At 41.8% G+C, this 14,604-nt stretch overlaps 2 protein-coding genes across 3 annotated transcripts; one reads left to right on the forward strand and one right to left on the reverse strand.

Moving 5' to 3' along the window:
- Nucleotides 1-1,382: 1,382 nt before the first annotated feature.
- Nucleotides 1,383-6,430, forward strand: LOC4332819 (metal tolerance protein 2). 2 transcript variants are annotated; one of them, XM_015773216.3, is made up of 12 exons: nucleotides 1,383-1,776; nucleotides 1,874-1,943; nucleotides 2,755-2,852; nucleotides 3,032-3,180; nucleotides 3,648-3,763; nucleotides 4,086-4,182; nucleotides 4,687-4,771; nucleotides 4,868-4,930; nucleotides 5,070-5,175; nucleotides 5,722-5,861; nucleotides 5,935-6,026; nucleotides 6,117-6,430. In XM_015773216.3, exons 1-12 carry the CDS (start codon nucleotides 1,426-1,428, stop codon nucleotides 6,277-6,279), a joined length of 1,530 nt encoding a protein of 509 aa, XP_015628702.1. In that variant the 5' UTR covers nucleotides 1,383-1,425; the 3' UTR covers nucleotides 6,280-6,430. The 2 variants fall into 2 exon arrangements, with proteins under 2 accessions (XP_015628702.1, XP_066165149.1); XM_066309052.1 differs by having other exon boundaries at nucleotides 2,755-2,817.
- A 1,921-nt stretch (nucleotides 6,431-8,351) lies between these two features.
- LOC4332820 (uncharacterized) lies at nucleotides 8,352-13,989 on the reverse strand. Its single transcript, XM_015777631.3, has 3 exons — nucleotides 13,593-13,989; nucleotides 11,394-12,212; nucleotides 8,352-10,609 (listed from the first exon to the last, which is right to left on the reverse strand). The coding sequence occupies exons 1-3, from the start codon at nucleotides 13,617-13,619 to the stop codon at nucleotides 8,807-8,809; spliced, it is 2,649 nt and encodes an 882-aa protein (XP_015633117.1). The 5' UTR covers nucleotides 13,620-13,989; the 3' UTR covers nucleotides 8,352-8,806.
- Nucleotides 13,990-14,604: the final 615 nt, after the last annotated feature.

Genomic DNA, 14,604 nt, shown 5'->3' on the forward strand with positions numbered 1-14,604 from the left:
TGCTTAGGACTCATCTCTACTGTTATAAAAATTGAAGGTTTTTACCGGTACTTTGGTACGTCATTCGTGTATAAGTATGTTATTTTGTGTTATTATGTATGAGTCGGTTTTTAATGTCGTTCGCTTTTGGAAATATAGAAGAACACATATAAGAAATCTCTTTAAATAAACTTGCATGCTAACTTGAGACGATCAAACTCCTAACTATAAGTCATGTTTTTCTAAAAATATATATATCCAAGTGAATTCCCACAGTGAATTTTACCTTAACTAAACCATAATAACAATAATAAGATTACCGTTGCATTGCATGGGCATATTTTTCTAGTAAATACTCCCTCCGTCAGATTTTGGAGTAATGTGATACTATAACCTAATACAACGAATCTGGATAGGCTCATCGTCTAGATTCATAGTACTAAGTTATGTCATATCCCTCTAAAACCCCTTATATTATGAGACGGAGGGAATATAAATTAAATTGTTTTTGTCCTAATAATTTGTGTAGCTTGTAATCACCTCATGGCCAATCGATGATTGTTAAGTCTCGTGGTAATTTCAGACACAAGTTTGAACGGTTTTGCTATTTTACTTGTGACATATTTTTAGGCTCTTGTCTTTCACTTTTTAGTTCATAGGATCTTGCATCTTGTATATCTTTTTAATTACACATGGTTACAGAGTTATATTGTACTTATATTGAGTTGTAGTGCACTTGCACTCAATTACAGTGCACAAAAAATAGATGTTGGAATTAATGTTTTTCTCTAAATTTATGATTTTTTTGACACGATTGTCTCTTTTTTTAAAAAAATTCATTTAAAACAGGCTATATCCCTTGGTTGAAAATTTTGCAAGATTCAAAACTATAAATTTGTCCAAAAATCATTAGTTAATTCCAGTTTGATTTGTAAAATCATGTTTTTCAGCGATGAACTTCTTCTTGTTCTACTACTACATTTTTTATTATTACGATGGACATGGCGTGAAATCTTGTAAAATTTTATGAAAAAGGTACAAGTAGTGTCCACAAGTGAAAAGAAATCGTTGAAACTGAGAAAAATTTCGTCAATATTTTGAAATTCTGCTATATTTTTTTCTAAAAAAAAGTTTGACCAGTTAACCTAGCGGTTCAAAATTTTGAAATTTTGTGAAAAATGTAATAGTACTAGCAATTTAGGCAATTGACGAAGCTTGGGACAGGAGCAGGGTTTACATTACTGGTTGACCACTAAATTTCGAGCACTATTAGTATCGCGGTTTCCAATAAATTTCGATCAGATTTCGATAAATTTTGATTGAATTTCAATCAAATCTACTGTTTAACCCTCAAAATTTCAATCGAAACTTAATTCCGAGCATGTCGCTCGCACGCCACCCCCGAAGAATCTGGAGAGATCAGCCTTCGCTTCCCCCCGAACGCCGATGGGCTTCCGCCTCGCCCACCTCGCCGCCTGCGTGGCCCGCGCCGCGGCCTCCTCCTCCCGCCTCCGGGGGCCACGCCCCGCCGCCTCCGCGCTCGTCGCCCCTCTCCTCGCCTCGCCGTGGGAGCCGAGCGGCGGCGGCCAGCCGCACTGGCTCGTCCCCTCCCGCGGCCACGTGGGCCACTCCCACCACCACCACCACGGCGAGGAGGTGGGGGGCGAGGCGTCGGAGAGGATCTTCCGGCTGGGGCTCGCGGCCGACGTCGTCCTCACCGTCGGGAAGGCCGTCACCGGCTACCTCTCCGGCAGCACCGCGATCGCCGCCGACGCCGCTCACTCCCTCTCCGACATTGTGCGTTGCCTGAGCCCTGATGACAAAATCGGTGCTCCTTTTCGGCTTGATTTTTTTTTTTGGTGCTGATTGTGCAGGGTTTTTTTGAGATGTGCAGGTGCTGAGCGGGGTGGCTCTGCTGTCGTACAAGGCGGCCAAGGCTCCCAGAGACAAGGAGCATCCGTATGGTCAGTCTCCCAATTCTCTTCTACTCTGTGATCCTCGTTTGTATACGGATGTGATTCTTGGCTATGGTGGCAGGACTGATACTTAGGTAAATGTCATGCATTGTTCTAAGCTCGTGGCAAACCGAGGGTCCAATAGATACTAATTATCTAATTATTGACTGATATACTAATTAATATGATGTAAATTAACTAGAATTGAATAATCTACCTGGGGACCTCTGACCCCAGGAATTACTATGTAGTAACGCCACTTCTAAGAGGCATCTGTCTACCAATTTATGGGAGTTTTGCAATTAGTTAACTGATATACTGACTGACAAGACGACAATCTCCTGTTCCCACTTCCTTTGTTGACATAGGCAGTTTACTTGCATTCATAATGGAATTGCAGAAACTTAGCTCCACTAGAACATAGGCTGTTACTAGGGTCATGTTTTATGTGTTAAAACTGTTAAGAATAGTCAAGGCTCATATATGATGATTAGCCTACTTTTTGAAAGAAAAAAAAAAGAATATGAAGGGAGCTGAAATCCGTCAGTTGTTTACAGTATGGAAGCTATTACTACATGTGCTTGTGCGTTATTGCAGCCACATGCATGTTCATGTGTGCAACAAGATATAAATGCTAGAAAAGTTAGTAAGGGCATTTTCTTACTGATTCTCATGTTTTTTCTAAGCTACCTGAATTGCTTGCGTTATAATAATTATTAAAGTCTACATAGAACAGCCTCCATGCCTATTTGATTTATTGTCTTGTTTGATTGCGCTAAAAGTGTTGAAGATTCCATGTCTTATTTTGCTTCCCTTCCAGGTCATGGAAAGTTTGAGAGTTTAGGAGCTCTTGGAATTTCAAGTATGTTATTAGTTACTGCAGGTGGGATTGCCTGGCATGCTTTTGACGTTCTTCAGGTCTATTACTACTCAATGTCACAATGTCAAGAACACTAAATTTATGTTTTTCAGTGATGTTGTCCTTTTTTCTTATATAATTTCTGTTTTTGTAAATTAGTGTTTGGTCCCTGATGACATATACTCCCATCATACATAATTACACATGGACTTCACATGTTGAAGTTTGTTTATTTCAGGGAGTTATGTCTTCTGCTCCAGATATTATTGGCAATGTATCGCATGCTCATCATAGCCATGGTAGCAGTGGGCATCACCATGGAATAGATTTGGAACATCCAATCCTTGCATTGAGTGTGACAGCTTTTGCAATATCTGTCAAAGAAGGGTAAGTGAGTGTTTTCTACTGTACTCATGCTGCGAAAACTGTGTAAGTTTTTCTTTTGTTGTTCTACCAGATTTTACAATCTTATCTTATGTGGTGTACTTCTTGCTGTTTTCAGCTACTAAGTGTTATTCGCTACCCTTCTTGATATTATTTTTGCCTACCATGATTTTAAATTTTATGGTCTCCTGTAATATAATGCTTGTAATTCAATGGCAGAAGTGTTTCTTTGTTAACTTTGTTGATAGTAGAATATATGTAGCTCTGAACACCTGACATTATGTTTCTATGTTTTGGCTAATGATTATTTTTCTATCCGTTTATATCCATAGCAGGTAGCAGCATCTCCTTAAAACTCTTCTGTTTTAATCTGAATTTATTTTGTTTATTAATGCACAGTTAATTATCATGCGACAAATCACATAAGAAGATCTGAAAGTGTAAAATTAAGTTACGGTCTGGAATTACAGGCTCTATTGGATCACAAAAAGAGCTGGAGAAAAGGAAGGGAGCGGGCTGATGAAAGCTAATGCATGGCACCATCGCTCAGATGCTATTTCTTCTGTTGTTGCCCTATTAGGGGTAGGTAAGACCTTAAATGAAGGCCTGAACTCCCATTTTCTAGTAGGCAAGTTTTCTTCATGTTTTAGATCCTGAATGGTAGAATGATGCATTATGAACCCCGAGCTAGAAATAGCATCCATTACTCCCTGTGTACAGTGGGGGACTGTTGGCTTTGGAAATAGTTGTATATGTATTTGACCTGGAGTTTTTATGCAATTGATATGAGAGCACTATTTTATCTTGTAGTTAGCAGTATTAAGAAAAATCACCTGGTTTATAAATTTCACCTTGAAGGTCTTACAGAAATTACAGTGTTTATGTTAAGACATTGTTTTGTTTTTCAGGTGGCTCCATTCTTGGAGTTCCTTATCTTGATCCACTAGCTGGACTTGTTGTCTCGGGCATGATTCTTAAAGCTGGTGTTCATACTGGATATGAGAGGTAACTCTCTTTTTATTGTCAAGCAGGATTGTCAATTGAACTTGTTTTGTCAGTCAGGGTTTTCAATTTAACTTGGTCATGATGAGTTCAATGATATTTTGTCAATCTCAAATCAAGAATTGTTTTCTACTCAAGGAATATTTTGTTACGCATTAGTGTTTCTTCTTGTCTAATTAATTAGGAATGTTTGGATTTTTTTTTTTTGCTGAAAATCATTTTCAAGAATGAAAGAAATTTGGTCTGTTTACATTTACTGTTCCTTGTTTAGTGCTTTACAGTCTTCACCTTTAGAAGTTTATATTCAAGCAGTAGTGGAGACAGGGAGGGGCAGGAAGGGGTCTCGCCTCCCCCAAGCACACTATATTTACTGTAGCTTTTATAAAATTTTAAACCGTTAGTATTGTTGGGCCCCTCCAACTAATAAAATCCAGTGTTTCTGCTCCGCCACTGTATTCAAGGCTAGCTTTCATGATGCTACTTGAAGTGATGATTTCACTGATGCAGTGTGCTGGAACTAGTTGATGCAGCTGTGGATCCATCGCTTCTACAACCAATCAAGGAAACAATTTTGCAGGTTGATGGTGTAAAGGTAATACAGCCTGGATAAATTTCCTTTGTGCCATCATGATTTTTAAAATGTTAAACCGATAAGTCGAAAACAATGAAAGTATTGAAATAATTCTAGGGATGCCATCGGTTGAGGGGAAGAAAAGCTGGGACCTCCTTATATCTTGATGTACACATTGAGGTACATGGCATTGTGATTTAGTTTATTGCTTTGGTATTTATTTTTTTTGGATTTCAAGATGAGAGCCCTGACAGTTTTGTAATGTGGGTGCTTAGGTGCTAAATAAGAGAAATTGATTATGATATCTGTTGTATTGTAGGTATATCCTTTCTTAAGTGTCAGTGCAGCACATGATATTGGGGAGACTGTCCGTCATCAAATACAAAAGTCACACAATCAAGTTGCTGAGGTTTTCATACACATAGGTAGCCTGCAACCTTTAAACCAGAATGCTCTCTAACCATTTGGCTACTGTACGCATTGAGTTCTTTGCATGTACTAATTGGTATCTCTAGCTTTTTTTTTAATATCGCAAACCCGTATATACATACTGCCTACTGGAATGCATTTCATTATGTGAAACAAGCTATTATTATATGTTTTGGGCAGCTACCTTGATTGTGCATTATCTTATTTTAGTCCAATCTATGGTTTGCGGGACTGCTACTAGTATGCATACTTGTTCAAAAAAAAAAGTGTATAAATACATCTTTTACTCATAGTACTACGATTATGTAAAACTGTTAGACACAGAGAATTTAGTGTTGCAGGCTTGAAATTTTAGAGTTCTAACTCTTGTGGCTTTCTGAAAAGCTGTTAGACACATGCAGTTTGTATTGCAAACGTACAGTTCTGAAGTACATGGTTGTGCAATTAACCACGAGACATGGTTGTGCAATCTTTCTCATGGTTAATTGCACAACCATGCCAAAACCCACAGCAGGAATATTTATGAAGTACATGCATTGTAGATCCTTCATATTCAGTGGAATCCAACATGGACCAAAAAGGGATTTGGGAGAATATAGAGAGAAGAAACTCAGATGCTATCCCACGACAACAAACGGCAGAAGCCATTGTGTCTTGTATAATTTCCTCCCATTTCTCAAAGGTAAATCTTTTCACAGTCCATGACAATGCGAACACCTCCCTCCTGCATCTACTGAAACCATGATTTGGTGCAGAAAATGTCACTTGAACACCTAATGCTGCATTACTTGCAAGGACGAGTGTTACTTCAGGTCGAAGTTTCAATGTCTCCAGAAATTATGATCCGGTAAATTAGCTCTTCCATTTCTATCCCAAATCTTCACCTTACAAGTTTCTAACCCTGTGTTTTTTTTTTCTCCAATTGCTCGACCCAAAGGGATGCAATGGACATTGCAAAGCAAGCGGAAGAGGAGATACTGAAGGCTGATTCCAGCATAAGCCAAGTAAGCGTACAGCTAAGATTGGGCCAGCAAATTAAGCAACTTAAGCTGCCAGGAGGCAAAAATAGAGCGAAGAATCAACAGGCACAAATGCAGTAGCGTCAGCTACACTGTCACGGTTGATTAGGCTGTTTTTTTTTTCTTTTTTTTTTCAAACATTATTCGATCGACTTCGCTTGCTGCTGAGTGCTGAGGCAGTAGACTAGTTCTAGCTTCGTACAGAGTGATCTTAGCCTGTTCAGGCTTCAGAGATACTACTATGGAGCAGTATATATATATATATATATATATATATATATATATATATATATATATATATATATATATATATATATATATATATATATATATATATATATATATATAGGACACTCATATGGGGCACCATGGTGCCCGGGCACCATGGTATCAAATACACAAAATCACTCAAATTTTTCAAAATTTTCAAATTGTGAGTATATACCTAGTTATAATAACTCGATTCATACCTATACCTATCAACAAAACAACTCAAATTTAACTTTATTTCACAATCCATGATTACATACCTAACTAATTATATGTATGGATGCTATATACCTAGAATCAAAATCTAACAAAAACAAGTTCAAATTCAGTTCAAACTTGCTTTGAACTAGTTAGTAAAGTAGCTAATGTTAATATCTAAGTAATTGAAAAAGTTTCATACTCATTTGAATTAGGTATATACTCAATTTCAACAATGGTGCCCGGGCACCATGGAGCACCAACCAAATTTACTATACATACATATATATATATATATACATATATATATATATATATATATATATATATATATATATATATATATATATATATATATATATATATATATATATATATATATATATATATATATATATATATATCCATAAAGGTTTTACTATAATAATAATGTAGAGAGCAGACATGCTTAGAGATGGCTACTGGAAGAGACTACGACCTTAACGACCGGCTGTGAACTTCCAATGTATAAATTGCCCGATACCAGGAGAGGCTGCTGCTGCTTCTCCTTTGTATCGCGGGAACACTTGTTATTTCGATGAAAATTTGAGTAATCTACCAACTATACTACCATACGAGGCTGCATTCATATTTTGATCTATATTGCACACAAGTTGGCATGTTTTTTTGCACCCAGACTGACAAAACCATGCATGCAACTGGCCAGATGCGCTAGGTTGCACCTCGGTCCTGTTCAGGATTATGGATTACTGTGACATGCTTTTTATAAGCTTCTAAAACTCTCTTCATCAGCATATCTTAGAGAGCTTGAAATCAACTTAATTATCGACTTTCTAATTCATTCGTTTTGTGTTATTATGGAACAATAATAATCATTGTAAAACCAGCTTCAGACACATCGACCTCGTCATTGGCATCCCGATCATGTGGGGTATGATAGTCTAACCATCATGTAGGGTCTACTCGTACGCACGGACGGGGTGGTGGTCTGGTGGCGTCGGCAACCACCCACACAGACGGACACAGGCTGCCTCCAATATCCATCTCGTCCCTCATCACTTCATCAGCCGGACGGAGCTCCTCCGACGTCAAAAAATGATTGTTCCAATTTTCCGTTAATGGGTCGGTCCAGCAATGGCAAGGATGCCCTAGACGAGTTTGTTATCGTTCGACTTCTGAGCTTTGCTGTTGCTTGCTTGCTTAGCGTTGCCGAGTTGTTGCTTTCTCGACTATGGAGCTCGGCTCGGGATGATCGGCGACGTGCAGAGACTGTGTGGTGGATTACGCGTGCTAGTAGCTAGTAGTACGCACGTGTAGGAAGCTGCTCCAACTGCCTAGTACAAGTGTAGGAGGTTCCTCTAACGTACGAGAGATTTGGGTCACACCTGTCAATTCTAAACCGGTCAGAAACTTTTTATATTCATTGATTTAACTATAGTAACGATAATTAGAAAAATAAATAAATTTGGTACTCCTATTTGACTAGAAATAGAAAGTCACACAAATAGTCAGAATCAAAATCAATACCACTTGTACGAAAACCATACTTAAGTCAGTCGGGAATTTCCTTCCCCGTTTTCATCCCACCCCACAAAACGATAGCACCGGGACAGGAGAGGAGAAATGAATAAAAGAAGGTATCGCACCGAGACCACCATTGCATGCAGGTGACACAACTCACAAACTGTCGCATAACAACATTGCATTGCATGGTAAGTTAAAGGACGGTAAAATGGATACAGCCACTTGCTGCTCCTACTATCATCATCAAGCTAAGCTAACATATCCACCATGGATGATCAGTGCATCATCAACGAGAACATTAAAAAAAGAAAACCCTGTTGTTAATCACAGAATGAATTTCTCTAAAAGTACGGTGTACTGCCTCTCTCGTTCTTTTCCTCTCCCGGTACAAGAGCCGCACCTACGCAAAGCCTTCACATGGCAGCAACACGCAACTCCCTCTAAACTACAGCAGCTCACCTTTGCATATCTCCCTATCTGCATAAACCGTCGCTTCCAACAATGTCACCTGATGTTCTTCTTCCTTCGGCAAGGCTGGTGTCGATCGATCACTCTCACAATGCCGAAATGGGTGTCTTCCTCGTTTGTCATCTGCGGGCACCAGACAGGCAAAAGCTCATTGCCGAGCTCCAGAGTGCATGCTCGACTTCTCGGTGTCGCTGCTGGTGGACACGGAAGCTGCCTCCTTGGTGGACTTGCGAGCTCGCTGACGAGGCCTGCTCGAGCCAGTGGGGTCAGCCTTGCGCTTCCCGCTTCCGAGGAGGCCAAAGGCGACCGCTTCAAGGGCTCTTGCCGTGGGAGGCCTGACTCTGGTTCCTTGCCTCCGAGGATTCATTGCCTGCGAAGAAGCCTGAAGATCAGGCTGAGGGTTGGCAGGTCCTCCTCTTGTTGCCTCCGGGGCATCATGAGCGATCTCGGTGTTTGAACTGGAAGTAGTCTCCTTATTCTTGAGGATGCTACCATGGTTGTCTGATGAAGGGGCGTGCGCAATTGTGACAGTCTTATCATCCTGCGGTGTTTCTAGTTTAACCTGATTAGCCACCAAATCACTAGACTGAGCTACTCCTTTGGCAGGTTTTGTATCCTCAACGGCGGTCTTCGAATGAACAGAAGCCAGTGTATCTACCTTATGCCCAGATGGCTTCTCCTTTGGCCTTGCCACATTCATCTTCTCATTTGATCTGTCATTGGCATGAGAGTTTGATGCATCCTTTATCTGCTGACATGGCTTCTCCTTGCCAGAACAGCTCGCAAGTGATTTGGATTGAAAACTACCACCAACATCAATAGCAGTTGGTTTTGATGAAGTTGATGGCAGCTTGACTTTCTCTTTTTCTAAACCGGGGCCTTTTGAGAAAGAAAAGCTGCGTCGACTGGTCTGGTCATTGCTACAGCTAGTTAGTCTTCTGCGCTTCGTCACTGGGGATAAGTACTTGCGCTTTTCAATTTTAGTTTTCTGGGGAAAGAAGCTTGTCGCACCAATTGTGTCACCATTGCCATTAGAAGAATGGCCATTAACTGGAAAAACTGAGCATGATGTAGCAGCCATATTTCGAAAAGAGTCCACTTGGCTTTCATTGTCTGCATTCTTGGATGAAACCATTTCAGTGCCATTCTCATCAGCTGTAACTCCTGCGTAGCCTTCCTTGTAATCTGATGATCTGTCATCTGTGTCATGTTCGTCTGAGGAACTATCACTCACCATATTATGTGTATGACGCAAAGGGCCAAAACTAATATTTGCATCAGCAGGCAAGTTCCTCAGCTCCCTCACTTGCGAGGGCTCTTCCCCTTGGACCAAGCTAGTATCGATTATTGTAAACTTTGGAAGCTCGTGATAGCCATCGAAAGGAACATCTTGGTTCAGTTTCATGGCTGTGTCAAAGCCATTTTTCTCAGCATTAACACCATTGCCCATTCCATCAACCTCTATCTCAAGAAGAACAGGGTCTGCTACCACTTTCTTGAGGACATCACTAACAGAATCAAAATAATGAGTGCCTTTTGTAAGTTCACTTCTTGAAAACCTTTGAATACCAGGCACAATGAATACAAGGCAATTCTTCGTTGTGCTGACATCATTTGGCTTCTCTGAGTGCCACCCTCTTGCAAGCAAACGAGGCCAGACAGCTTCCCAAAAAAGATCATTTGATCTTGTCTTGCTTCTTCTGAAATCACCCGTTAAGAATTTGATTATATCTTCTGAAGCAAGAGAGGAACAATCTTTGCCTGCAGGCATGCCGGGCTGAACAGAAAGGACTTGGTTTGGTTTGGATGGGTCCAAAACAAAACCAGTCAAATCATCCTTCCCTTTACCGATCGCAACCGCCTCAACAAAAGCTTCTATTCCAACAACAGATTTCAGATGAAAAACAAAATCCATTAATGATGTTTGGCTGTCGTTGAAAGATTTGAACATCTGCAACATGAAAAAAACAATGCAACTCATATAGCACTGATTGATAGAAAAACATTATCTATTAATATCCATAAATTTGAAATAACTTAGTTCTGTGAAATTAAACTACGTAAAGTTCCTTGGACCATTGCAAATTGAACTCCTTGTGTGTACTCATACTTGGAGAGCACTAGGGTTTTTTGTCTTTTTGGAACAGCTCTACCTTAAAAAGTGCAAAGAGAATACAATTCACAAAAAAGGTAGATCAAGACACAGAAAATCCCAACATAATAGCCAAATGAAGTGTACTGTGCACTTGCTTCAATTTTCAGGTGTAACATCTATATTTATAACTGAAATCCTATAGTAATAGTTGCAATAGAGTAGTTATTACACTCTGATGCAAGATCAGCCAAAACACATGCCATGACACTTGGATAGCTCTCCATATGATTAAGTCAAGATAACTTTGTTCATTCTATTTATATGGCATATGATGAGGTGAGACTTATACCTACGAAAATAGGTAAGAGATTAATCTGGTTGACATAACTTGGCAAGAATCTAAAAAGAGAATCTGGCTTGAAACTAAAACTTCAAAGAATGGAAGTGTTTTCCATTATAACAAGAAATGCTATGAGAAAAAAAAAAACAGTGATGGAACTGGCGTTCAGACTAACAGAACCTCATTTAATCATGAGAATAGTATCATGATGAGGCATCTCAATGTTTAATTACTCGGTGCATAGATAGAAATAGAAGAGCCGAATAGGTGATCAAAGTATGAGTGATAATTGTGACGTACCTCATCCAACAGATCATGAGCTTCTTTAGGGATTTTAGATTTAAGGCGAGATATAAGCTCCTGCCTTCGCCAACCTATAAAAATGCGTTCCCCAAGAATGCATCTCCTTATTTTTGCTTTTCTGCAGGCTGACCATCTTTTATATGCTTCTCCTTTGTAGAACTTTCCATAATAGTAGGAAAGCACATCCCCAACAGTCTTACTACCTACAAATCTGCTCAACACATGCAGATTTTTGCCAAAAATATAGAGGCCAAGGAGCAATAATTCTGCTTCCTGATCACTCCAAATGGAAGTGGATGAATTAGGCACTGGAATAAACTGTTCAATTTCTCCTTGATCTGCCATGGCCTTATCAGTGAAGTTTAGACCTTCTTGAGTGGAACATGGAGCCAATTTATCATCGTGTGCTTGATGACTGTCAGATACTATCTGATCAGGTAGCTCTGGATGCGGATCCTGAGATGTTGAACACTGTCCACTTGTGTTATTACTGGTTGGGCAAATTGAGGTCGTTTGGCTATCCCCATCTCTGCTATTTTCTATAGCCTTGGTTTCTGAAGAATGCTGCTTTTGTATTTCCTCTTCCTTCTTATTGAATTCACTTGGTAATGTCCACATAATTGGTATAGGGCAATCATAACCAAGTGCCATGCAACTATCAGTTGTGTTGCTCATGTACTGACGACGCTCATCCTCTGTGGCAAGATTAGGGATCTCTGCTTGGTACGCTTTTCCAGTGCATATACGTGGTGGTAAGTCGTCATCTGTAGCATCTGATTGGTGTCCATCACCGTCTTCTGGCTCAAGTGACTCCATCTATTAAAATTACAAAAAAAAAGAACATTTGTAAAACATTTCACATTGATACAAAAAAAAGTGCATTATCACTTCACCATCAGCACAAATAATTAAATTGTCAATGTACTTTCGAATTATGAATCAGAAGGATGCATCATCAACACAGCTCTTCTTTGTTAACACATGGAAAAACAAAAACAGCTAACTGCAGTAAGTTCAACGCATGTAAAATCTTCTTCCTTTTTAAGCCCAAGTCTAATCTCCTAGAACTCTTATATACTTACATTTTTCCCTATGATGCACCATCTTTTGGCATCTAAAATATACTGTATGCAACAGAAAATGACCAAGTACTAATTTATGAACTTGGCAGTTAGAAACTGAAGCAGAAACATAGTCTACATGGCATCAATAATGTACTATACCTAACTGTATCTACAGTTCTACAAAGTCCCTGAAGTTACCCATTCTCATGAAAGATTGATAATAGAAAACAATGCTTTATAAAAAGGGGTTAAATTTTCCCAGCAACCACAACTCATTTGGAAAAACCTTGCTACTCTCACAATTGCAGCAAAGTTCCCCTGTAATGCAAACATCCATAATGCATTCAAAATGCCGCATAGCAGACGACCACCAAACTTACTTTCCGAGCCCCAAAGCTTTCGGAGACTCGTGCGCATATTCGCATCGTATTGCCGGCAGCAATATGGCTTGCAGGAAGCAAACCAACACAATGTCTGTCATGTATAACCACTGGCTGAGTAGGGTTCATCGTTGGACATAACCCACAGGCAGAATGATTGACGAAAAGAAAAGAAATTTTACCAGCCACCCAACAGATTGAATTACTCGACATCAACACAAATTGCTCACTGGCAACATTGCATCAAAGAGTGCACCATGGCTAGAACCTATCAAGATTGCTCGCGGCATCGGCGAGGGTCTCGTGGCACACAGCTACAACCCAAAACACGAGTAAAATTCGAGCCATGTTGGTAGATACAGGGTCAACAATTGCATTCCGCGAAATCTAAGGCCCGGGCACGGTGGCAACACACCACCACCCGCGACCAACCCACCCAATCCCACCTCCCGCGGCGGCCGCATCCCGTCGAGCACGAGATACCCAGGCGAGCCACGCCCACGCGCGACCACGACACGGAGCAGCAACGGGGGCCTAATCCATGGCGCTCCAAGAACCCGCACGAACGACTAGCACGGACCTAAAAGAAAATCTCGGGGGGAAGGGATGACGTGATCACGGAAGGAAACCACCCACCCACGGTCAAAGCAAGAACACGGGCGGACAAGCAAAGCAGCAGCAGCAGGCGAGGCGAGCTAAAGATTGGAGGGAGGGAACAAGAGCGAGGCGAGGAGAGGAGAGGAGAGAATCACCTTAGCCGCCTCCATGTCCATGTCCATGCACGCACGCGAAGCCGCCACCGCCGCCGACGCCGCCCTCCTCCCGAGCTCCCCCCCCCAATCTCCCCTCGCGCCAACCGCCAAGAACCCCACGCCTCCCCCCCTCCCCCGCGGAGCAGACGGCAGAATCTGGACCACGCGCACGGACAGGAGAGAGCCCCCACAGCCACCACCCCCGCGCGGCGTGATTCCGGACGCGCAGGGACGAGGCAGCGCCGCCCCACGCGACGTTGACGACGACGACCTCGAGACGCGGTGGTGGTGGTGGTGGTGGTGGTGGTTCGGGGCGGAGGCGGAGGCGGAGACGGGGAGGCTTTAAAGAGGAGGAGGAGCAAAGAGAGAAGAGGAGACGAGACGGGGGCCGAGGCGAGAGAGGAAGAGAGAAACGGTGACAGCGAGCGACTGCTGCGAGAGAGATTGGTGGTGGTCACGCCGCGCACACACCCCCCGCCCCCTCGTGGGCCGCTCGCTGCTGGTGGGCTGGGCTTGGGAGGCTGGGCCGTCCTCCGCGCGGAGAGCGTGACGAACGTGGTGGGTGGGGTGCCGCGCGTGGACGACCGGGAACCCGCGGACGGACGGACGCTGGGCCGCCCTTCCCGTGTGCCGTCCGCGTGCGGATGCGGGCGTGTACGCCACGCTATAGCTGCAGCCGCCCAGCGGTTGAACAAGGGGCGGATCCCGGGGGAAATGTGTGTGGTGTGTGTGTGTGGGGGGTGGTGGGGGGGGGGGGTGTTGGACACTTTCACCACAGGTTATGTGAGTTTACGTGAAAAAAGAAATGTATTCGACATAAACGATGAAATCTCGATAGAATTTTCTTTACCTTGTGTTTCTTCCATAGGTTATGTATTACGTGAAAATAAAAGGCATTACAATCAAACGGTGAAAACTTGATAGAATTTTCTAACATTGTGTTTTGGAGCTTTCTTCTTCATTGCTTGGACGATGGTTGATGCTGGTGGACGCTACCGCCGAACCACCGGCT

The sequence above is a fragment of the Oryza sativa genome, chromosome 3 (assembly GCF_034140825.1).
Source record: "Oryza sativa Japonica Group chromosome 3, ASM3414082v1".
Lineage (NCBI taxonomy): Eukaryota > Viridiplantae > Streptophyta > Magnoliopsida > Poales > Poaceae > Oryza > Oryza sativa.

Excerpts from the sequence above, each read along its gene's own strand:
- LOC4332820 (XM_015777631.3), bottom strand. The coding sequence starts at position 13,619 with ATGGACATGGACATGGAGGCGGCTAAG. Across the intron at positions 12,213-13,592 it reads TGGACATGGAGGCGGCTAAG|ATGGAGTCACTTGAGCCAGA; the intron begins GTGATTCTCTCC and ends TAATTTTAATAG. Across the intron at positions 10,610-11,393 it reads CTCATGATCTGTTGGATGAG|ATGTTCAAATCTTTCAACGA; the intron begins GTACGTCACAAT and ends TTCATGTTGCAG.
- LOC4332819 (XM_015773216.3), top strand. The coding sequence starts at position 1,426 with ATGGGCTTCCGCCTCGCCCACCTCGCCGCCTGCGTGGCCCGCGCCGCG. Across the intron at positions 4,931-5,069 it reads ATCTTGATGTACACATTGAG|GTATATCCTTTCTTAAGTGT; the intron begins GTACATGGCATT and ends GTTGTATTGTAG. Across the intron at positions 6,027-6,116 it reads TCTCCAGAAATTATGATCCG|GGATGCAATGGACATTGCAA; the intron begins GTAAATTAGCTC and ends CTCGACCCAAAG.